Below are 25,038 nucleotides of genomic sequence, written 5' to 3'. Positions count from 1 at the left end.
ACAAAGAAAGCCTTTTCCTTTCCATCCATTTCATATCACAGATGGGTGTGAACTCTCTCCCCACCCCATTCTGAGCACACGAAATTTTAGGGCTTGGGCCTAAAGCAAAGCAATCTTTCCAAAAAGCAGCTTGCAAGTTCTAGGCAAGGCAGGCTCTACACCCCGGTGAACCACAGGCAGGGTTCGAGTCCCATCCTGATGCTCTCATAAATATTTATTTATCTTCAACATACCTTTTAAAATGTACATCTCACAGGGCTTGTGAAGGCTAGCCAATGATAGGACTACACCAACCCAGGAGCTTGTTTTCATGTGTTTCATGACTCTGATAATAAGCAAGGTTTGTGACCCGGCTGGGCTCGCAGACACGCAGCCCAGGGAGCACTGTGAAGAGGGTGGGACCTTTAACCTCATTTGTTCCAAAGTCTCTGCTCCTGGGAAAATGTCTAGCTGGAGCTGAACCAGGGTTGAGTAACAAATTACTTCTCTCCAGCAAGCTCTGTCTCCACTGACAACCATTTCAAAAGAAAGGTCAGCCTGGGAGTCGAGACAGGAGACAAGCACTGCATCTCTGAAAAGGAGTGAGGGTTTCAACCTGTGGGTGCAATGAGAATTTCAAAATGGTTGTATGTCCGTGTGGGCTGGTGCCTGAAGCCACTCAACAGGACACACACAGATGTGTCTGCTTGGCCAGGCACGAAACATACACACACTGAAGTGTCTGCACTCCCTGCTCCACAGGCACCAGTAACCTATTAACACGCACATGGCCACAGCTCTCGTTGGGCAAGCGAGCCAGGCTGGGGCCTCTCCCTGCGGTCTCTCCTCTCCCCCTGGCCTTTGCTCCTGCCATTAGAAATTGGGCTGGGATGGCGGAAGACATTTAGCTCTGCACAGCTCTGTTAGGCAAAGAATCTATCTTGATTTCCATTCGATTAAAATGCATCTTTTTCCAAATTACTTCCTTTTAATGATAATTAAGTAAAGCGCTTGTGTGTAGAGATTTGAGCCAAAGCAGTCCTCGACCGGCATGAAGGCAGTCTGTGTAAAATAATCTCAGTGATAATAACACTGGCTAAAATTTATTGAGCACTTACTAAGTGCTGATACACATTGTGTTAAGCACCTCGTATATGTAGTCTCATTTAGTCTTTCTTATGATGCTCTTATGTCCTACACTTCTTTGTAGACCCTATGATCAAAAATATTTTTTATAGAAATAAGATAGAGGGGGGCATGAGAGGAAAGTGGAAGGGAACTGGATGGCAGACTGGAAAGGGAGCAGGAACTCTGCGCTGGAGTGTGCCAGGCACCTTCCAGTGCCGGCGTGTTTTAAGTGTGTAAGAGGGGAGACCATCATCTCCTGACACCACGGCTACTGTGGGGCCTGGCAGCTGCATTCTTCATGGTGGGCTGATGGGATCTCTCTTTCTGCCCCGGCTCTGAGACCCTCCTCTCCACCAATGAAATGAAAGCATGGAGAAATATAGTGAAGTCAGCTGGGTACCTGAATTTCTGGAACGACGGGGCCTTTCTCTGCACAGGAGCTGGCGAAGGACGTCAGCGGGGATGGAGACACGACAGGGTTGGGGCGGGCGAAGTTGCTCAGGTCACAGCTGGGAATCTCATTCTCTTCATGTCGCATGACGATGGTTTCCATGACAAAGAAGCGATCCCAAGGCAGCCAGAGGGTGTGCTCCTGTGTGATGAAAGGCGCCCGTTCGAACCGCAGGATGATGGAGATGCCGCCGTTTGTGACCAAGTCAAAGCTGTTGGGGAGGGAGGGATGCAAAGGGGGGGCAGGGAAAGTAAGAAACAGGAGGTGAGGGGGAGGAGGAGCAGAAGGGGGCAAAAGAGAGACAGGAGCAACAAATTACACCAGAGGTCTACGGACTCTTGCAGGAGACCCTAAAACCTAAAGGCTTTACTACAGCCACGAACAGTAACAGCGAGTCCAGAAACCATTGTTTTTGTTTGTTTTTTATCAAAATGACTCACTATAGAGATTTTTCCCTAACCCACACGAATCAGCACTGCCACGGAGAGCCATGTGCCAGGACAGAGGCCGGCTGATTCGCCCCCGCTCTGCTGCTTCGGGCACGTACGGCCTCTTAGAGCTGAGGCCTGGGGAACATCAGAACCAGGAGGAGCAAATCCTGCGCTGGTGTGTGGAGCCCTAAGCCCAGCCCTGCCTCTGCCACAGATCCTGTGTGATCTTGTGTACATCACTTAGCCTCTCTGAGCCTCAATTTTCTCATCTCTAAAATGGGAAGGTTCAAATGGATTGTTTTATTCAAGTACAGTTCACATACAGCGTTACATTAGGTTCAGGTATACAATGAAATGCTTCAACGATTCCATCCGTTTCTCTGGGCTCACTGAGATGAATGTACTTTTGATCCACTTTATTTTACCCATCCCCCCTCCACCCTCCCCTCTGACAGCCATGTTTGTTCTCTGAATTTAAGAGTCAGGGTTTTTTTTTTTTTTTTTAATTTGTTTGCTTCTTTCTCTTTGTTTGTTCATTTGTTTTGCTTCTTAAATTTCAAATGGATTATTCTTAAGTCACTAGGATTCTACGACCCTACGGCAATTTTAGCTCTGATTGTGATAGATGAGTCAATACAGGCCTTTGGGATTACAAAATGGCACGATTAGAATGACAGTCCATGAGGAGTGGAAAAGGGAAGAGGAAGACTGCCCTGAGCTCCCCACGGAGGTGAGATCTCTGGTGGTGACCCTGAGAGCCGGCCACCCAGCCTTTGTGCATGGCCCTCTTCCAGCCTGATGCTTTTCTTCTACACAAGGGGCCAGTAGGCTCCTACCGCATGCTTCCAGGGATGAGCAACTTGCCATATCCACGGCAGGACTGTCCCGTCTTTGGTTAGTTCTGACAGTTAGGCATTTTTTTTGGAATGGAGCCTGGGTGCCTCTCCGTATGGCTACTTAGCCATGGGACCTTGTTCTACCTGCTGGGGTGACTTCAAACTGGTGTGTCCCTTCTGCCTTTGACAGAAGTCCTTCAGGACTTAGAAACAGTGTTCCTATCCACCTGCCATCTCCTGGCTGTGATGTCTCTGGACAAAATTCTTTTAGCTACTACTTTAGGATACATTTTCTTTTCCTTTTTTTTCATTGTTTTATTTTTTTATAATTTTTTTCTTCCAATTTTGTATTTAAATTCTAGTTAGTTAACATATAGTGTAATACTGGTTTCAGGAGTAGAATTTAAGGATTCATCACTTACATGTAACACCCAACGCTCACTATAACAAGTGCCTTCCTTAATATCCACAGGATGCATGTTCAAGGCCTGTCGTCATCTTGCTTCTTTGATTGGAGAGCTCCTGCTAACTCCTTGGCCAGATGGAATCCCAGCTCCCTCCCTTGGGCTCCCAGGGCACCATGTACACTCCTCTTTATGGCCCACTTACACTGCACAGGAATCATGCGTTCAACGCTCCAGCCTGGAGACAATGATTCCTCCGTCTTTCTAGAACCTAGCACTGTGCTTGATGATTATAGTTTACTGACTGAATGCATGAGTGCCGCTGTCAATTTCTTCTGAACTGACTGTCTGCTAAACACCCTGGGTTCCTTCTTACTCTGGCTGTTATTATAAGTCACCCCAACATTCACCCACGCCCTTGGCTTCAGAGACTCTAACACAGCACCTCACCTTTGTCGCTGATAAATACACCTTGTGGGGATGCGCTCACTGCTCCAGTCTGCTCTTCGTCCCTCTTCTAGGGATTTTGCACAACTGCCCAGACCTAGTGCCAAACCCTGCTCTTGGTAGACGACGCCCCCAGATTCGGATTTCTAGCCTCCAGAGCCTGACTCTTCCGTCCTTTGCTGAAGCTTTTCACCCACTTTGCCTGCTTTTCAAACCACTCAGCCCTTTTTAGGCCCACACTCGGGTAGAGGAAGCGGGACAGCACCATCCTTCAAAAAGCAATGACGGAGTTTATTTTGAATCAAGAGTTTAGGTTTTGGCTCTCTAGGAGAATATCCATGGTTTTGGGGAAATACCCAGAGAACGACTTTCCTGCCAGCGAACTGAACAGCATCTGTACTTTGACAGAGCATTTTTAACCATCACACAGAATTTTGGCCCGACTTGCGAGCTCCTTTCGTGAGAGGACAAGTGTGGGGAGGAAGCGAAGACAAACATGAGAAAATGGATTCTCGAGGTCACCAAGAGCTGGGTGCAACTGGATCTTGCCAAGATCCAGGCCTGATCACCTGGAGGGGAAACCCTGCTGTGGACATGGGTGTGAATCCAACGCCAAAGGTAAGGCCTGGGTCTCAGAGGAAGCGCAGACAGCTGACGGCCGGTCCAAGCACTGTCGCTAACTCCATAGGTGAGTTATATCACCTGTCTGGGCCTCAGTGTCCTCGTGTAAGATGACGTTGCTGATGACGATCACTGGCAGAGTTATTAATTAGACAGATGCGATCACGGATGGGAAAAGCCCAGGGCCCCACTCCCAGGACAACATGCTCTGTATAACCCCATTTTTCAATTCAACGAGCCTGAACTGCTTCTCTTGTCTGCTATTCTTGTAAAATTTGTCTTGATGACTTCTATTTTTCATCTTTTTAATGATCTCTGTGGCTCTGTTTAAGACTAGATGCCTAGCATTTCGGGATGGTGGGGCTGTGAGGGGGAGCCGGGCCAGGGAGGGGAGCATGGTGCCTGCCTGGAAAGTGAGGGAGACAAAGCTGAGGGAGACTTGCTCCCCGAACTCGCACATCCTGTCACCTGTGCACGACGTCTCTAGCCTTCCGGGTTCTCCCGGGGTGTGAGAGGTACGAACGAGTCGGGGAAGCGGGAGGGAAATGGGTGAGGCGCTGCCTAGTCACCCAACACAAACCGGGATCTTCAGGCACCTGGGGAATACGGAATGACTCTGCTATACGGGATGCAGTGTCTACGCTGGGAAGCAAAGTCAAGCCCCATCAAGCACTGGGAACACCTGCTTTGAAACTCAAGCTCTGAGCGTCAGCAACTCTGGTTCCTATGATGTGATTCAGGAGGCTGATGCACGAGATGTGGCTGACACTTCCTCCCAGACCCTCCCATGCTGTCAAGAGGCCACAGAGATCCCAGAGGGCAGCACACGTGGGAGGAATCGAAGCCTGGAGGGGGTGCAGTGGGTTTTCCCAAGGGCCACCAGACTTACGTGACTCTGGGGTGTTTTACGGACCCACCCTGACCCAGCACAGCAGGGCGAAGGGCTGGCGGTTTGCCCTCTCCTGTGAACGACGGGCAGGTGTCATGGCAAAAAAAGAGCAATCCCCACAGCTCCTTTTTGATGACTGTTTCACAGCAGGTAATGATGTAGCCAGAATACCTGTTGCCTGGGGTGCTCACAGCTGCCATTTCCATACGGCAGGCAGCCCCAAGCTGGAAGGCAGTAGAGACAGAGCACGAGAAGGGATACTCCCCCATGCTGTAGCGAATGTCTGTACTGACGTGCGTCCCGGGATGGGATGTGTGCGGGGCAGGGGGTCGTGCGCTGGGCTGGCCTGGGCAGATTATTCCGGGGCCCGGCAGCCGGCCCCTTCTAGCTGGGCCCCTTCCCATTCGCAGGGTGGGGAGGGAGGAGAGGGCTCCCCATGCCAAGCTTGCCACGCTGTCTAAGAGGCACACATGTCTACAAACAGATGAGCCTCTACTTCATTATCACCTCGGCCGGGACATGTTCACATCTGATATGGGATTAAAGAGGTGCTAAAATCAATCAGGCTGGAGCATAATTTCCGACACAGAGTGAAAATCAACCTTATGGGCCCACGCTTAGCCAGATGGACTGCCGCCACCTGATTTTATTAAAAATCGAGGACCCGTCACCGCTGACAGCCTAAATATTCCACTTTCCTCCTTCCCTTCCCCTTTTCTTCAAGATAGTCCCATGGCTTGTACCGTAATCGTCACCTTCTCATCATTTAATAATTGGTAATTTTAATAAACGGCTAATATTTATGGTGTCCTTACCTTGTGCCAGACCCTGGCAATAAAGCAATGAAGCAGAGTGGGGCAGGGAAAGCGAGATTTATTAAACACCTACTGTGTGCAAGGTGCTTCCACATCCATCACGGAACGTAATCTTTACAACCAGTTTGTGAGATGCTAGTATTAGGACCACTCACAGGTGAAGAAGTTGAGGCCTTGAGAGGTGAGGAGAAGTGTCCGATTGTTCTAGCAAATGGAAGAGCTAGAATCACTAAAGAAACTTTACTTCCCTCTCCTGATGGTTCCCACAGGGACCCAGAGGGCAGAGTTCCCAGTGGCCGCCATGGTGGTTGTGGCCAACCTAGTGGCTGCACATGGAAACCACACAGCAGGAACGCTACTACCATGGCTGGAGTTGTCCGGTCTGTAGAAAGTGGTCCATGTGAGCGTATCTTATATTATAAGCCAGGGAGCAGGACAATATACAGAAGGTACCCTATGCTTACTCTGAGAACCAGAGCAGAAGAAACTGCTTAATTTTTAGCCAAAGGGATTAGGCCAGAGTCAGACACAAGCTGTCACAGCTAGTGAGTTATAGAACTGGGGCTCTGAACGCAGGTCCCATCCTCCTTCCATGTTGTCATCCAGCAGCAGCTGTGTGGCATGACCACATCAGCAGGACCGTCACTAACCCTGGTCCTCAAAAGGTCTCCTACCTGCCATCTTGCCTGCTGATGGTGTATCCAAAGAGAGGGTTATTGACGAAACTGATATTCACACCAACCAGCGGGGTCCCATCTGATGTCATCACTTGACCACGAATGACACAAGCATGCCTGTGGGTAGAGAAGAGAGAATAACGTGATCTGCTTTTCATGCTCAGAACCCCGGCTGGCAGGGAACCCCTGGAGGTCAGACGACAGAAGACAGGCTGCTCAGACATATCCTGGCACCCAGAGACCCATCGTCTTCACTCAAGAGGAGTAGTAACCCTCTTTTTTTCAGAGTCCCAATTTTAGATATTGAAGTGTCCTCTAAAGGCTTATTTCTGGGAGATGTTTTCAGATTTCTTACTCAGAGGTCATTCTCTAAGGACACTATGTTATACCATAAAGAGACAAACTGTTACAAGAGGGCTGCATGGTGGAGTCATGTGTGAGAATCCAGAGTCACGTGACGTGGGTTCAACTCTCAGCTCTGCCACTTGCAGAAGAAAACCGTGGAAGGTTTGTCCTTTCAGTTGCGAAGGGACGTGATGGTTCTCTGAGCCTCTGTTTTTGCATCCTGGTCCAGAGTGAGCTCCATAAATGGCAGTGGTTATTACGGTCACTAATACCCTCACCAGAGGTGGGCATACAAGAAAGTGAACAGGGTAGACAGCAATTCCTTTCATCGGGCTTTAGAAACAGGAGAAGGACTGATGCTAGCGTCCCCCTGGAACCTTTCGCATCTCCCAATATCCCCACTCTAGCTTTCCCACTATATTCCAGACAACACACCCTCTGTTTTCCCCAAACGTGCCGGGCACTTGTTGCCTAGGCCTCTGTGTCTGTGCAGTGTTCTCCCCTCTGCCGCAGGTGCCACTCCTGCACCCCTCCCCCAACACTCCCATCCTTCCTGATTCAGCTTCAGATGACACCTTTTCCCTCAAGCCTGTCTTGATGGCCCTAAGTAGAACTAGTCACTTTCTTCCAAAGCCCGACACAAACACGTTGCTACCCTACCACACGGTACACGGTTCTCCTCTCCACTAGATTGTGAGCTCCTTGAGGGCAGGGTCAAGGGCTCTTTCTTTCCCTCTCTCTGCAATGCCTGGAAATGCCTAACGAGTACTAGGCCATTGTCTCAAAAAAATGGTGGATTGAGTAAGTGGGACAATTAGAGATCATCTAGAATGATGGTTTTTCAAATATATCAGAAATGGAATCTTCTTACCAGATGCTATTTTATAAGGACCCAAAGTGGAAAACAAATAAAAACAAGATATCTCTAGATGAAAGAGAGGTTTGGGGTGATTCTGAAGGCAGCTCTGGAGTCTTAGTCTTGGGAAAAGCCAGAGAAAAACGAGTTGGAAAATCACTGAGTTGGTGGAAGAGGAGGAAACTGGGGTCCACAGAGGTTATGTTATTTGCTCCCAAGCCACACGGAGGGTAGTGGCAGAGCCACGCCTCGAATCCATGGCTACCAACTCTGGGTCCAATTCTAGAGCAGCTTGTTTACCACTAGCAATGTGCTCAACTGGGGAGCTAGCCCTCACCGACAAGACAAATCTGAGGCAACTACGCAGGCGCGAGTATCCAGACGACTTTTTCCACCTGCCTCGGTTCAGAAGGCTCTTTTTTTTCTGGCCTAGGGAAGAGCTACTGATGAGACCTGTGGGCATTCATGAAAAAAAGATCTCAGACTCAGCCTCTGCTTTATTAGGTACTTAATTTCTACATTCCTAGCGTGATAAACTTTTCTCTGTTTGATGAGAAAAGCAATTAGCACCAGGCTTGTAAGCAGCTGGTCTCGCTAGTGTCAGCTTGTCCTTTCTGAAGGCAAGAACAACTACCCACAATGCACCAAGCTCCCCTCCCCCACCCTGCCCTGCCCCACCCTACCCCACCCCACCTCACCTCACTACACACAATCTGGTTAATGCTAATTCAGTCAGTGGTTTCCTTCCGAGGCCCTTGGTCTAAATGCAATTACATGACAAACAAGTTAAGCGGTGAGGCTCAGCAAAGACTCTCAGTCCTGCTCTGAAGGTCTCCCAATACATTTATGTGAAATTATCCCTCCACTAATGGGAAAGATTTATTCCATCAATTGTATTCAGCTGGTACTGAGAGATGCTTTCTTTAATGGAGGAAAATTGAATTTCTTATTGCTGGAACTTTGTCCTTCCAGAGAATTACTAACAGATCTCATCTCCCGGAGCTGGCTCCTATCCAGCCTTCTCCTGACATATGCGCCTTCAGATTCTGCCTGGACGATCACCAGCCCTCGGGGGAGGCTTTCCTTCTGGGGGCTGCCCTGGCTGCTGCACCTCAGGCACGTGGGGGCCAGCCTCCTCCGATTTCTCTCTCTTTGGGGATTTCCTGATAATTGGGAAGCATTAAATCAGCACCATTTGGCTATCACTCAGCCTTCACTTGGGCAAGCCAGAGCAGATGCAATTTCAGCCCAGGCTCCTGTGGATTGCTTTGGGTTCTGGAGAAGATTAAGTTGACTCCCTGCACCCCTGTACATCGCAGAGGCCTCTTGCCAAAACAGGCATTTGGCTCAGGAATGAAGTCCTGCAGAAAAACACTTCCATCCCCCTTCTGTTTGACCATGATTTTCAGTTGTAGAGAAGACCCAATTTAACATAAAGGCTTCTCTGGGACAAAGGAGATGGGAGAAGTCCGCTCTGTGGTGGCCTCCGAAATGTGTCTCCTGCCACGAGTTTTTGTCCAGGGAGGCTTGAGAACGTGTGGGTGCCGGGCTTCCAAATGCTTTCCCATTTATCTAACGGATAGCAACAGTGGCCTACTGGTAAATGTTTAATGATCGGCTTTCAAAAGAGAAAAAGCTTGAATTTGCAGCATTTGCCTATTTCTGTGGTGTAAATACTTCCGCCGTGGCTGATTTCACGCTCTTATTGAGATACCACTGACCCCAGGGCTGGGAAGAGGTGCACGGGAGGACCCCATTACACAGTATTTCCACCACAGAGACACAATCTTCCTAGGAAGCTCAGGAGCAGAGAGAATAGTAAAATACAGTAAAATAATTAGGAAGTGATAAGTCTGAATTATTTATTATCTTTATTTTGAATATAATTTATTTAATTTTAATTTCCTATAATTTAATTTTTAACAACAGTCATGTTCACACACTAGCTTGCAGAATTCCTGAATGTCTCGTGCTCGGCTCCTGCGAGCTGGCACGAGCCAGCTTCTGTGCAGCACGGGACACTGACCCCACACAAAGGGTCACTGTGGCTAAGAAATAGCTGCTGCTCTGACTTCGAAATTCTGTGGTGGAAGACCATCGTGGTGAGAAATCCGTAACATGGGGTGCAGCTCATTGTCACAAATTTGGCCCCCAGCTGGTTCATACAGCCCCCTTATGACCAGTCCTATGTCTGACATGTTTGGCTTTCCCTTGGTCACTGTCTGGGTATCATGGAGTTTTGGGGTATTATTTTCTCCTTGTCCTCAGATTCCCATCTAAGCTGTCATCACCTCAGCGAGGCTGTTACTGACTCTTCCTGGCGCAATTAATCACCTCTCCTTGAGGCTCCTCTAGATACTTCCAAGTACCTCTCCACGGCTGTGACAGTCATAGAATTCCATCATTCACATTTACAGAGCTGAATTCACACATCTGCGTGTACGTGCGAGCCGGAGGAGGGCTGGGACCACATCTTCAGTGGCTAGGGTGAGCATGGGCTCTTGCTCTATGAGTATCTGCTAGGTGAAAACTTGATCAAGTGCTTGAAACGCAGCGAAAAGACTTGCTCAAGGTCACATAGCAAAGACCTCAACTGGTTGAACTGATGCGCCAGGCTAGGACTTCTTACTTCGAAGTCCTCCCTGTCACCACATGTGGTGTACCTGCAGTCACTAAAATCCTTTTGAATTAAAAACCGGGGCACCTACTTAATAAGCTAGATGCTGGGGTTGTAAATGCATGAATTACAGTCCCCACTTGCTTGCTGGAGCTCCCGAGAGCCAAGTGGAAATGCTCGAGTGTGGCTGTCTCGGACACAAGTGAGTCAACACATGGGTTTGGCATATGTCAGGCAGCTGGGGTACAAAACAAGCAATTAGGTTGAGTGAACTCTGCCAGGAAGGAGCGCTCGTGCCAGGCCAAGGGGGGAGGGGCGCATCACACATGCTGGTATTAGTCCAATCCCACACTCAGGGCCTGACTGAGATGCCCCTACTGATGCCACTGAGGACGGAGATCTGCCTGACGCCTCCCAAGGACAGTGGCCAGGTTTGGGGTCAAGAGAGCAAACTGTTGGGGAGACAAGAACACCTCAAAACACAATCGAGCAAATAAGAAATGACCCTCAAGTGTCAGTCAGGGAGAGGTGGGGTGGGGGTGTGATGGGAAGCGCCCTGGGCAGGGAATCAGTCCCTAGTTCCAACTCTGGGAACTAACGGTATTACTTTGGGGAATCATCTGACCTCTCTGGACCGCCATTCAACTGTCTATCCAGGCTGAAATTTTTCCCATCCTGGAGTCAAATAAAATCCAATACGTGTTTAAGAATGTATAATGGTTTTAATATAGGGCTACACAATCTAACTCAGTAGCTCTATTCCACCTTGTTTCAGAATCTTCATGGAGCTCACCCAATACTTACATGTAGCCCTGGGCTGTTCCCTCTCTATGGAAACTTCCACCTGTCCTGTTCACCGGAAAACCAGCTGCTTACCCTCAGGACCCACGTGGAGCATTCACCAAGTGCTAGCCCCCACCCCCACCCTTCTGGCCTGCCTCTGTAACACCTCAGTGCTGTCATGCCACGGGGACAATCTTCTTCCCCGACAGACCATGAGCTCCTTGAAGACAGGCGCCACATCCCCTTCACTGCTATATTCCTGGCATTGAGCACGAGTGACGCTCATTTTTAAGCGGGCAGAAGAATGCCTCCACCAAAATAGGTGTTTGCTCTGAAATCTGAATGCAGAACACAGAGCAAGCTCTTGATACATTATTTACTGGATGAATAAAGAACTGATGTTTCTGGAACTGAAGGTGGGGGCGATGCCCAAGAACACGGAGCCACGAGAGCTTGCTAGGGATTTGGCCAAGGAACAGAGGGCTGGAGGGGCTGGCCGGTTCTAGCTGGTCAGTCCACATGGCATCCCAAGCCTCGGTTCCTTCCCCTGGGGGACCCACCCCACCTCAGCTTGCAGCCGTACCACTTGGAACTGATAGCCTCCTTGTCTGCACTTCTTTTTTTGAAGACTTTGAACAGTGAACGCCAGGAATTAAGTTAGATTTGTTATTCAGTGCACATTACAGAAGCAGATAAAGGCAGGTGAAGGGGGAAAAGCTGCAGCTTCAACTTTTTAGATTTTAACTGAAAATAGCTACTGAAACTGGTATTCAGGAGAATGGAATCATCACTTGGGATCTAGGTGGCAAAAAGGAACTTTTGCTTTTCTCTGATTTAAAGTATTGGTTACTCTGTGCCACCCTTGTTTATGCAAATCACTCCTTTGCATTACATACTTTAAATAGATTTTATATGCCTGACTTACACGGATCCTTAAACTGTTTTCTGCTAACTCATGCTGATTGACTGGGGATCTTTCCAGCATCTACTAGACTTTACTCAACGTCTTGTAAGAACCTCACTTGGACTCACATGAGAAGCCCTCTCCATGGCCTATCAAACGACCCCCAGCAAGGGGGTTCCCGTCAAAGCCTGACCCTGTCCTCACTGTGGCCTCCAAGACCTTCCTTCTAGCCTGGCCACACCAGCTGTTCCACTGTCCTCTCTTTCTGGCTCTCCACCTCAGTGAGCTGCCTCAGTTTCCTTAACCAGCTTTTCTAGCCTGATGTCTTCCATCCATACATGTATTCTTGGGAAGCCACCAGGTCATGACATGTTAGAAGAGCCCTTCCTTTCTAAACTTTCCTACTTCTCATTGTGGAGGTGAGAAAATAAGGTCTCGACAGGGAACGGACTTGCCCATTCTTGTAAGTTGCTGGAGAGCCAGGATTCAAATTAAGGACCACTCATTATCCACGAGACCTCGGGAAAGTCATTTCACCTCTCAAACTACTTACCCTTTGGCACAGATACACACCTAGACAATGGAGAATCTCAATTTGTTTGCGCTGCCTTAAAAATCAGAGTTGATATCACCAGAGCAGGCTCGTATAACTTCTTCATTATACACCTTTTCTGTCATCATGTCTGATCAGGCTCTCTGGATGTACTTTTATTTAGTAGTAACTTATACACCTGTGCGGCCATCATTAGCTAACACTGGAAAGAATCATATGCATTTGGTGCAAGGTTTAATGGATAAAAATGCACGCACGCATACTCGGTTTTCTTGCACTTCACAGACAGTGTGTGTTTACAAATGGAAGGGTTGTGGCAACCCGGTGTCAAGCGGGTCTACTGGCGCCATTTTCCCAATAGCATTTGTTTACTTCATGTCTCTGTGTCACATTCTGCTAATTCTTGCAACATTTCAAACTTTTTCATTATTATTATATTTGTTCTGATGATCTGTGATCAGTGAACTTCGATGTTACTACTGTCATTATTTTGGGGAGCCATGAACCATGCCCACGTAAGATGGTGAACTTCATTGGTAAATGCATGTGTTCTGACCACTCCACCAGCTGTTCCCTGTCTCTTTCTCTCTTCTCAGGCTTCCCTGTTTGCTGAGACACGATGGTATTGAAATTAGGCCCATTAATAACCCTACAATGGCTCCTAAGCATTCCAGCACTTTAAATCAAAAGCTAGAAATGATTAAACTCAGTGAGGAAGGCATGTAGTGAAGGCTGAGGTAGGCTGGAAGCTAGGCCCTTGCAACAGTTAGCCAAGTTAGCAAAGGAAAAGTTCTTGAAGGAAATTAGAAGTGCTACTCCAGTGAACGCACGAATGATAAGCACAGCAGACTTATTGCTGGTATGGAGAAAGTCTGAGAGGTCTGGATACAAGACCAAGCCAGCCACAACATTACGACAACAGAACAAACCAAGCCAAAGCCTAATCCAGAGCAAGGTCCTAACTCTCTCCAATTCTATGAAGGCTGAGAGAGGTAAGGAAGCTGCCGAAGACAAGTCTGAATCTAGCAGAGTTCGGTTCATGCAATTTAGGGAAAGAAGCCATCTCCATAACATAAAAGTACAAGATGAAGCAGCAAGTGCTGATGGAGAAGCTGCAGCAAATTATCCAGAAGATTCAGCTGAGGTAATTCATGACGGTGGCTACACTCAATGATAGATTTTCAATGTAGATGAAATAACCCTTCTATTGGAAGAAGATGCCATCTAAGACTTCCATAGCTTGAGAGGAGAAGTCACTGTCAGGCTTCAAAGCTTCAAAGGACAGGTGACTCTCTTGTTAGGGGCGAATGCAGCTAATGACTTGATGTTGAAGCCAGTGCTCATTTCCACCCTGAGAATCCTAGGGCCCTTAAGAATTACACTAAATCACTCTGCCTGTGCTCCATGAATGGAGCAGCAAAGGCTGGAAGACAGCACATCTGTTTACAACATGGTTTATTGAATATTTTAAACCCTCTATTGAGACCTACTGCTCAGAAAAACAGATTCCTTTCAAAATATCACTGCTCATTGACAATGCACCTGGTCACCTGAGAGCTCTCATGGAGATGTACAAGATGAATGTTGTTTTCATGCCTGTTAATACAACATCCATCCTGCAGCCCATGGATCGAGGAGTCATTCTGACTTTCAAGTCTCATTATTTAAGAAATATGTTTCATAAGGCTATAGCTGCCATAGATAGCAATTCCTCTCACGGGTCGGGACAAAGTAAATTGAAAACCTTCTGGAAAGGATTCATTGTTCTAGATGCCATGAAGAATATTCGTGATTTATGGGAAGAGGTCAAAATATCAACATGAACAGGAATGTGGAAGAAGTGGATTCCAGCCCTCATGGGTGACTGTGAGGGGTTCAAGACCTCAGTGGAGGCAGTAACTGCAGATGTGGTGGAAACAGCACGAGAACTAGAATCACAAGTGGAGCCTGAAGACGTGACTGAATTGCCACAATCTCATGATTTTTAAAACTTGAATGGGTGAGGAGTTGCTTCTCATGGATGAGCAATGAAAGTGGTTTCTTGAGAAGGAATCTACGCCTGGTGAAGATGCTATGAGGATTGTTGAAATGACACAAAGGATTTAGAATATGACATAAACCAAGTTAATAAAGCAGTGGCAAGTTTGAGAGGATTGACTCCAATTTTGAAAGAAGTTCTACTGTGGGTAAAATGCTTATCAAACAGCATCACATGTTACAGAGAAATTGTTCATGAAAGGAAGAGTCAATCAATACAGCAAACTTCATTCTTGTCTTATTTTAAGAAACTGCCCCAGCCGCCCCAACATTCAGTGACCACCACCCCGATCAGTCAGCAGCCATCAACATCCAAGCTAAGACCCTTGACCAGCAAAAAAATTATGATTCACGAAAAGCGATGGTTAGCATTCTTTAGCAATACAGTATTTTTAAATTAAGGTATATACATTGTTTTTCAGACATAATTATATTGCACACTTAATAGTCTACAATATAATGTAAACATAAGTTTTATATGCACTGGGAAACCCAAGAAGTCACTTGACTTCCTTTAGCGTAATATTCACTCTCTTGCAGTGGTCTGGAACTGAACCAGCAGTATCTCTGAGGTGTGCCTGTATTTCAAATAGGCTTCTTGATAATGTTGAATCTTCGAATTGACATTTTTAGATTCTTGAAAATTTTGAATCTTGGTTATCTTTTCTGTTAGATCGGTTGAAAATGATCATTATTGGTTTATCTTCATGGTGGAGTGGACGAACACTCTACTAGAGGTACCAGCTCTGCTATTCTCATTTGCTTGGACCCACACTGTTGTGTTTGATCTGTAGCTACTTTACAAGCACCGCGCCATTTTATATCTAAGTTTAGTTAAACTAGATTTTTCACACACACGCACACAGACACACACACATGCACACACAGTAGTCATATTGTAATACAATAGGATTAAACCAGCAAAAGGTCCACTGTCTCTCTAAGATCATCTTGTTACCAACTAACATTGGGACCAAGGGAGCAAATCAGTGAAAAACTAGTGTTCCACATGAGTAAAACATTTGTCCTTCTTATTTTTTAAGATCAAAAGTAAATGTGGATGCTCTAATATTTTCTCCCGGTTCCTCATGGACCGCCCTGAGCACCCCGCTCGGGACCACTGCACTGCACTGGAGTTACAATGGTGTGTGTTTGTGATTTTTTCTTATGAAAGAATCTTGAATATGCTCCATATTATTATATTCAGAAGTCAACTTCTAGTTGTGCTTCATTGTTTTTAACTCATTCCAAAGCTGCTTCCTGTTTTTTTTTTCAAATGACCTTAGGCCCAAACCAACAGAATTGGATCTAGTCACTTAACTTTTAATGTTCCTGACTTACTGGTGGGCAGGCAATTGGACCAGATCTCTTGAGGCACCTTGCAAAGCTAAGAGCTCCCCAACTGTCCAAACTTTATCACTGTTCTTTGACCATATCACCAGGGACTCCGTGCTGCATACGTCAGTTCTGCAGTATCCCACAGTCTCCAGACAAAGTCCAAACTCTTCTGCTTGGCATATAAGACCTTTCAGAATCTGGCCCCTGCTGGCCTCTGCAGGTTACATCCCATTTTTCCATTCTCATACCCTCTGTTGCTGCTATATTAAATTACTTCTCATATCCTTGTCTTGGCATGCATTTCCATGCCTCTCTGCCTTTGCCTCTGCTAGTTCGCCTACCTCAAATGTCTTTCTCATTCCTACTAACCTCTCCTTTAAGGCCTGCCTCTCAGCGAAGTGCTTTCTGATCTCCTTGGTACAAAGAAGTCACTCCCTCCGTTGGTGGACACAGCACAATATACTTATCCCACTAAAGTGTACTCATTAGTTCAAACATCTCCTCTTCTCTTCTAGATTGTGAATTATTTGAGGGTAACAACCATGTTCTTTCCACCTTTGTAACTCCAGTCCTCAGCACAGGACTGGGTCCATAGGATGCGTTCAGTAAATGTTGAGGAAAGAAATCGATGAATATCACATAAACGAGTGGATGAAAATGATGAAAGCAAAAAAAAAAAATCAATATAGTTATTACAATCAGCCCAAAGGGAAGAGAAATGCAGACAGAGGCCTGGTAAATGAGAATACGGTTCAGTTATTGGAACTTTAATCAAGCACCTACTATGTACTACACACAGTGCTGGGCAGTGGGGAAGATATTTATTCATCCATTTTCTTATTTACTTATGGAAACTACAGGAGGGCAGTGCCTGTAGTTTCTGTCTTATTTCCTATTATATTCTGAGCAGTTAAATAACAATAAATCAGACACAACCCCCTGGTCTGAGTAGCTCACATTCTGGAATGAATACAATTTAACTTTTTAAAAATCCTTGTATCTAGAAGTAAAACCAGTACAGGATAAAAAGGGGAGCTGCCCACCAAGTCATTCCAGTATGACACACAAACTTTCCTACTCTTATAGCTGAGCTCCAGGCTCTGCCCATATACCGTGACTTTTGTTCTTCCGACTGGAATTGGGTTCTGTTTAGACTCTACCAGAGGCTTCCAGATCATTTGCTGGGTATGTGGAATAAACATCACAGGGAAGTACTCCAGATCATTCAGAAAAAGCTTTTCCTCTCAGACTACTTGTGTATGTCTGGGAAGATAGAGGGAAAAATCCACAATCTTCTTCCGATTAATGGGAGAAGTTTAATTTTTAAGCTAGAAGTGTCCTGGGGGTGACTGAATCCAACCCCCTCGTTTACAGGCGAGGTATGTGATCTCTGAGGCTGGGTGGGGATCCCCTCTAACATACATCAAAGCTAGGGCACTGACAGGGCTGTTATGGTACCCTGACATCACCTGGGGGCGTCGAATGACAAGATGGCCTGGCAGCTGCTAGTGTCTCCTGGGCCCTCAGGCTGTATCTGCTGAGTCTGCTGAGCTCAGAAGCCACCACTCTGTGACCTCCTAGCTTCATGTAGCTGTTGCGTCCTTCAGATACTCAGGGAGAATGAGCTCCCAGGCCACAGGTCAGATCACCCAAGCCTGTGGGCAACCTGGCCACTGAATGCTATTGCTTTGGGCTGAGTCATCTCCCACAGGAACCCTCTGGAATACTTTCTCCTGGTCAACAAAGTTAACACAAGAGCAGAGCCCTTGACTGTTCATAACACTATATATCAGAGAAATGAATCCATTGATTGTGGCAAAGGAGAAGCAGGACTGAGAGTGGTCGGCCAGGAGGGATCGTTTTGGAGGAGAAAGGCTCCTGCCTAGGACTTGGAAACACTGGGGACATGGACACGGAAGGTGTGCGGCATGTCCAGATAGGCTGTTCTCTGTGCTATGTAGCCAGAGGCTTGCTTCTGAGAAGAATTCTCAGGAGATGGTTTGTGCTGTTAGAAAAACTCGAGGCAGCTCTACTAAAGCGTGACTCCAGGTACAGTATCTCAGTGTACAGTCCATTCCATGACCGTGTGTCCTGTCTTCCTGTCAGAGCACAGGACAGGCCCCGCTTTTACCTGGAAAAGGGAGACTCTCTTGCTTTGCTCAGAAAGGGGACACAAGGATGGACCACAATTAGACCCACTTTCTGAGCTCGGGACAATGCTGAGCAGAGATGCAAAAAAGGGCCTGCAGAAAGTCCAGCTCATACAAGGGACAGGGCAGGAGGATCTGACGGGGCACAGCCATGATGAGGGGGCTCGCACGGGCAGCCTGGATGTGGAGGTCCCATGTGTTACCAGGTAGTAAAGCCCAGGTCCTGAGCAGAGCAGTTGAAGGACCTGAGGCTGAGCAGCTGGGGCTGCTCGAAGCCTTCTCTTCAGATTGGGGTTGGTTCTAGACGCCTGCAGGTGGACCCACAGGGCCCTATAGGGGTGGGAGGAGGAGGCAGAGGCAGGGAAGGCACCGGGCACATATCTTTCTTTTGTCAGAACACCGTCCAGAGGTAGCATCTGTCCACATCATAGCCCATCACCGTGGGGTTCACTCAGAGCCAACTCTTGATGCTTCCAGGATCAGACTGAAGAGCTGGTTAGACTCTCTGCAGAGCTGTTTGCTGAGTCCTGACCTGAAGCACTTCATTGAGGCCAGTAGTAGTAATGTGATGCTTGGCTTTCCCGTATTTTTACTTCTCATCGCTTGAAATTTATCAGGGTCGGCTAAGTCCCTGACTTACAAACACGGGAATTACTGCTTGAGAGAGCCCTCACTCAGGACCCCAGGTTCTCCAGGACTTGGGAGAGTCCTGCTACTACTTTGCTGAGCCAAGAGCTTTCTCTGACCTCAAAGTTTCCTCTTCTACCACAAAGAGCTGATGATCTCATGGTCCATTCACCTGACACGGGGCTGGGGCATCGGCATCAGTTCCCTAACGGCACTAATGCTTCTGGCTAAGATTCTCCTGGTTCTCGTAGTGACACTAAAACCTATAAAAACACTAATGTCCTTGCTAATGCTCACGCTAACTCTTGCTGCTAGTGACAGGGCCGCTGACACTTACTGAATGCATACTGCCCTGACGCACAAGTGTTTTACATCTCATTTCATCCTCAGACAGCCCCAGGAGGCGTGGATTATTATCCTCATATGGCAGATGGCAAAAATGAGGCACAGAGTGAGACTTGTCCAAGGTCACAAGAGCGAGCAAAGGGTGAGGTGAGGATGCAGGCCCAGGCTACCTGCCTCTGAGGCTGGGGCTCTGACGCACTGAGACCTACTGCACATTAGCTTTACATCACGTCGGGCAGAATTCGATAGAACATCAGGACCAGCTGGGGTTGCAGAGCCGTAGCAGCATCATGCTGTACAGATTTCCAAACCGAAGATGCAGGGATGGGAATATAAAGGACCAAGCGGAGCACAGAGACTCGGCACATGGGCTCTAGTGGCAATTGGTTCAGCTTCAAATGCTGGCTCCGTTGGGCACCTGCGTGGTTCTGTCAGTCCGACTCTTGATTTCAGCTCAGGTCCTGATCTCCGGGTGGTGGGATCAAGCCCTGCATTGGGGCTCTGTGCTCAGCGGGGAGTCTGCTTCTCTTTCTCTCTCCCTCTCCCTCCGCCCCTCCCCTGCTCATGCATGCTCGCTCTCTAAAATAAGCAAATAAATCTTTAAAAAATATTTTTAAAAATGCTGGCTCTGCCACTTATGAGCCCTATGTCTTTGACCAGGTTACTCAACTTCTCTGTGCCTCAGTTTCCCATCTGTAAAAGAAGGGTGATGAAATCCCCAGGTCATATGGTTTGGGGGGAGATGTAAAGGTGTTACTACTTAGGAAAACCTACAAAGCATTTCAAACGATGCTGACACATGGAACATCCTCTGTAAATGGTAGGTGTTTTTACTGAATGTGCGCTACGTGCCGGCCAGCAGGCTTTCGGGTATTTAATCTCATTTACTCTTCCAAACAACCTGCAGGGTGGGAATGGGTAGCCCCACATTACGTTTGAGGACATGGGGCCTGGCTCCCCCAAGGTCATCGGCTCTCATTTGCCCAACAGCTTGAATGCAGGCCCTCTCCCCGAATGCCCCGAGTGGTTCCGGCTTCAGCACAGCGTCCCCGGCTAACGCTTCCCGTGACAGACAGCTGGGAACACGCTCATGCTACCAAGCAAACTGAGATCGTAATTCGGTTTTGAAATCAATAAAGGGATGATCAAGTGGCACAGGAGGGGTTGCCAGCTGCTCATCAGGGTGATGTGAGAAGCTGCCGCCTGCGTCCTGAATTCAATTCACCTAGTGGCTTTATCATCATAAACATTCATTTCAATGTGGGGAGGACTTTTTAAAAAACCAACATGAATAATATATAATGGCTGACATTTTGGAGGAAGCAGGATCTTTACCTTCTTCCATCTTCCGTCAGGGTAATTTATCACTGTCTTTCTCCCTGCCCCCCTTTTCTTACACTGATGGGGTAGCCTGTCAGCGCAGCTTGTCCTGAAACGCAGGAACGTAATTCAATAATAAATTCACTCGGAGGCCAGCTGTCAGGAAGCTCCATTAGATGGTCTCTGCCGCTCAGCCTCTCCGAGGGCTCTGCGAGGGCTGTTGAAGGCCCGGGGCTGGGGATGCGGGTGTGGTGGCACGCCAGGGTCTCTCTGTAACTGCTCCGCCGCGGACACTCACACGCGGCTTCATAGCTGCGGTGCGCTGATGAAAGATCCCAGTGCATCTGTGATCTTTTCTCCCCCCTTTCCGTTACTTTTTCCTCTTGGAAACCCTTGCTTTCAAAATTCCTGGAAACTTTGTGTCTTTATAGAAGGATCTGAAGGAAATTCTCAAGACTTACACGGCGCCTCGGCATCAAGGTTACTTCATTTCTCTTTGTAGCCAGTTTTAAGTCCTAACGGAGACGACAAACGCCTCTGGTTAGCGAACAGGCGAGGGATGATATTTCTCGGTTCCTGCCCAAACTACCCCTATGTTCTTCCCTCTCCCGCAGGCCCCCTCTGCACATGAGGATCGTGTCCCCCAGACTTCCTGAGACCATCTTGATTTCACATGTTAGAGCATGGCTCTCGACTTTTGATTTGGAAAACAGTATCACCATAATTATGCTCCAGCCACATTAAAATTCTCTCAATTCTCTGATTGTCCCGGAAAGTCATGCCAGTTCCTCAGTCTAGAAGACATTTTTAAGTCTCGTTCTACTGAAACCAACACTGAGCGATGGAGCTTGTTCAGTAGCACGGGTGCAGGTGCGCAGACCACCAACCACGTTCGTGCAGTGCATATCCTTTCCACGCAGCTGCTCTGATACCTTCCCATTCCACTGCACCCCATTCCATTTAAACTGACTGCTTTCTAAAAAAAATCGTTTCGACTCGCTACTTTGATTCCATGACGCACTAATGGGTTGTTGGGCCCAGAAGCGGGAGAACTAATGTTTTCTTGGCCCGCCATCCTCACTGAAATCTTTGTCTCAGGCCGAAGGCCATGCCCCACCGGAAGTCTCCACTCACGAGTTCCCTTGTTGGCTTGCTCATTGCTTTTCAAAAACAAACATATACTGGTGGCTCCTCTGCGCCTGGCGTGTGCTGGATGCTGGAGACACAGAGAGGTGCCAGAGGCAGCCCCTGAGGTGTGCAGTGGGAGTGACGGCCATGCTCTTGAACTCTCGGGACACTTCGTCTCCACCTCTCTTCAGGCACTCGGCACTGGCTGACTGGGTGATTCACTGATTCATTCTGCCATCCGTGTGGCTCAGTCTGTGCCAACCTCTCTGCTTGGCACTAGGGGTTCAATGACCATCAAAGCCTGGGGCACGCGAAGAACCCTCAGGTAAGTGGGTACAGATGCATGTCTGCTTGCAGGCCTTGCAGAGCAGTATGTACCAAACAGAGCTTGTCTGCCTGGCCGGTCTCTGCTCCCCAGAGGATCTGAGCCTCCCCACAGCACATGATCCTCTGCCTCCTTTGGGACAAATGCTCTGGTCACCCGTCCCCCCTCCTTTTCCTAAGTCCCCTGACTCTCAAGTCTTTTCTCTTTGGGCTCAGTGTGTCCCATCAGCTGACTTTCATAGCAGTCTGTCCACACCCAACTTTCTCGTCTGAGTGAATTGATAAACTATTATGCTTACAGGGGCCCAGAAAGACTTGACAACATCACATTTCTCTCACCCATAGCATCCTCAGACCTACTCTGAGCTGATACACAAATAACTCGGGGGTGGTTCTTTTGTCAGAACCTCTTCCTACGCTCTGGCATTGGCAGTCCACAACTATTCACTGTAGGGATCTGTCTACCCTGTGTCCAGCCCGTCCTTCCCGAGAGAAGAGATGGACCCAAATTGTGTCATAGGGACAGAGCAACCTTGAGGGCTCTCTGGAGAGGAAATGTCTCATGCTTCCCTCTCTTTCCCAACTGTCTGATCCCAAGCTTTAGAGCCTGGGTCCTGTTATCCGTCCTCCTTTTATGGATGGCTGTTGGGGATCCATCTGCCACCTATAGACCTGAGCAGCCCCTTCCTTCCCACTCCGAGGGCACTGTACCTTGTATTTTCCCCATGACTCCAGGTGAGGGACGGGCGTTCCACTGAGCAGACGGAGGCTAGGCCTCCAGACTGGGAAGTAAAGATGGTATCCAAGTCACCTGATCTGGTGATGGTGGCTCTCCTGCCTGCTCTGTCCCCTCCCCCTTTAGGCCTGTGTTAGATCAGCAGAAGTCGTTCACGTCTCTACCACCTATGTGGAGGTGAGGATGGCAGGGGCAGAATGTCAGACAGAGCTAGTGCACTCGTTAAACCTGCATGGTACACCTGCTGTGGGCCAGGCATCGTGCTGGGCTCTGGGGACACAGATGAGCCAGTCAGGGTTCCCCAGCGAGGCCTTCCTTCTCCAAGTCCTTCTGGCAGTCCTTCTGCTTCGGTTCTGAGTCAATCTCTGTGCTCTCCTCCGAGGAGTCCAGCCCAGCCTAGAGCCTACGATGCTTGGCGGGGCCCTCATGTCCTAAAGCACTCTAGGACCTTTGGCGCCAGCCGGGGCGCTGCACAGAATCGTAAGGAACTCCCCATAGAACTCCTGGTGTCCTCTGTGGATCTGGAGAGCCTCCTGCTTCTTCACCTCAGCCCTGGGGTCAGGCCTCTGAAGAAAAGTGTTCTGCAGACAGCCCCTTGCTTTCCCCACAGAAGGGCGCTGCAGTCAGTCCACCTTGTCCCGTGGTCCCAGCACGCTACCCGTGAGCCCCCTGAGTCAGACACACAGCTGGGAGCCTGTGGCGTGCGGGAAGGCACCTCTGAGGCTGCCCATCCTCGCTGGGCTCAGAAAAGCTGCCGGGTCTCTGGGTGACAGCCTGCATCGTGAAGCCTGTTAAATGGACTCCCGTGCGGACGCTACAAGTTGTGTCACAGCATCCGGGGTGCAGGAGAATGTGGGGTTTCCTGTCAGGCACAGGTACCAAGTCCGGTCCTCCTGCCATCAGAAACCCCAGTCTCTGGAGAAGGGCCATGGATGCCTCCCTAACAAGGCCCCCAGCTGACAGCTGGCTGGCAGAATGCTGCTTTTTCCTCTCCTCAAGTAAGAATTCAACAGTCTAAACCTGGCTCTTCTCTCAGTGGCTGCCGGACTTCCCTGGAGGACAGGTTGCTATCAAGTTACACTTCCAATTAAAAAGGAGTTAGAAGTTCTTTTTAACAACGTCATCATCACCACCACACCACCATCATCTTCTCCGTCATCACCATCATCGTCATCGAATTAGCAGGCATTTTTTGTGTGGCTAGTACTAGGTGATGACTTTATGTACTTTGTTTTTTTTTTTCATTTAATTCTCATGGCAAGTCTGCAAAGTAGACATTACCCCGTTCTTACAGATAAGGAAATTGGAGCTCAAAGAGGTTAAGGAATTTTCCCAAGGTTGAACAGGTAGAAAGTGGATGCAAAAGACTTCAAATCCAGTTGTCTGAGATGAATGGATAAAGAAGAAGTGGTATATATATATAATGGAATATTACTCAGCCATCAAAAAAATGACATCTTGCCATTTGCAATGACGTGGATGGAACTAGAGGGTATTATGCTAAACCAAAGAAGTAAATCAGAGAAAGACAAATACATATGATCTTGCTCGTATGCAAGAACTTAAGAAACAAAACAGAGGAGCATAGGGGAAGGGAGGGAAAAATAAAACAAGATGAAATCAGAGAGGGAGACTAATCGTAAGACACTCTTAATCATAGGAAACAAACTGAGGGTTGGTGGAGGGGAGGGTGGTGGGGGGATGGGGTAACTGGGTGATGGACACCACCCAGGGCACGTGATGTAATGAGCACTGGGTGTTATATAAGACTGATGAATCGCTGAAATCTATCCCTGAAACTAATAATACATTATATGTCAGCTAATTGAATTTAAATAAAATAAAATTAAATTAAAAAAATAAATCCAGTTGTCTGGTCCCAAAGCTTTGTTATTTTCACTAGGCCATGCTGCTGCTGTAAAAGCTACCATTTACTGACCACCTAAGTACCAAGCCCTGTGCTAGGTGCTTTATTTCAGTTAACCTTTTCAACGGCATTCGTGAAATAGTCATTGTTACCGCCCATTTATAATTGGAGGCCCAGGCACAAAGCTTAAATCACTTCCTCTGAGGTCACACAGAGCTGGTGGGAGGTAAAGCCAAGATTCAAACTCTGGGCATTTTCCATGAAGCCACATTCCTTCGTATGAGAGGAAGGAAGGCCACAACCCAAACCTGGTAACGGATTCCGCTTTATGCCAACTATGCAAAAAAGCACCGGTCTGCGGACCCAGATCAAGACCACGGACACCCCGTGGGCAGCCCAACGAGAACAGCATTTGATGCCTCCTGTTTCC

The 25,038-nt window shown here is 47.9% G+C and overlaps 1 protein-coding gene across 1 annotated transcript in view; it reads right to left on the bottom strand.

Annotated features, from left to right (window-relative positions):
- TENM4 (teneurin transmembrane protein 4) overlaps nt 1–25,038 on the bottom strand; it is a 593,869-nt gene that overhangs the window by 67,403 nt on the left and 501,428 nt on the right. Inside the window, 2 exon segments of the mRNA XM_048217331.2 lie at nt 1,508–1,769; nt 6,676–6,795. Of these exon segments, the coding sequence (XP_048073288.2) occupies nt 1,508–1,769; nt 6,676–6,795 (382 nt within the window).

The sequence above is a fragment of the Ursus arctos genome, unplaced genomic scaffold (assembly GCF_023065955.2).
Source record: "Ursus arctos isolate Adak ecotype North America unplaced genomic scaffold, UrsArc2.0 scaffold_22, whole genome shotgun sequence".
NCBI lineage: Eukaryota > Metazoa > Chordata > Mammalia > Carnivora > Ursidae > Ursus > Ursus arctos.
Note: the sequence above shows the minus strand (reverse complement) of the source record. Positions and strands in the feature narration are given on the sequence as shown.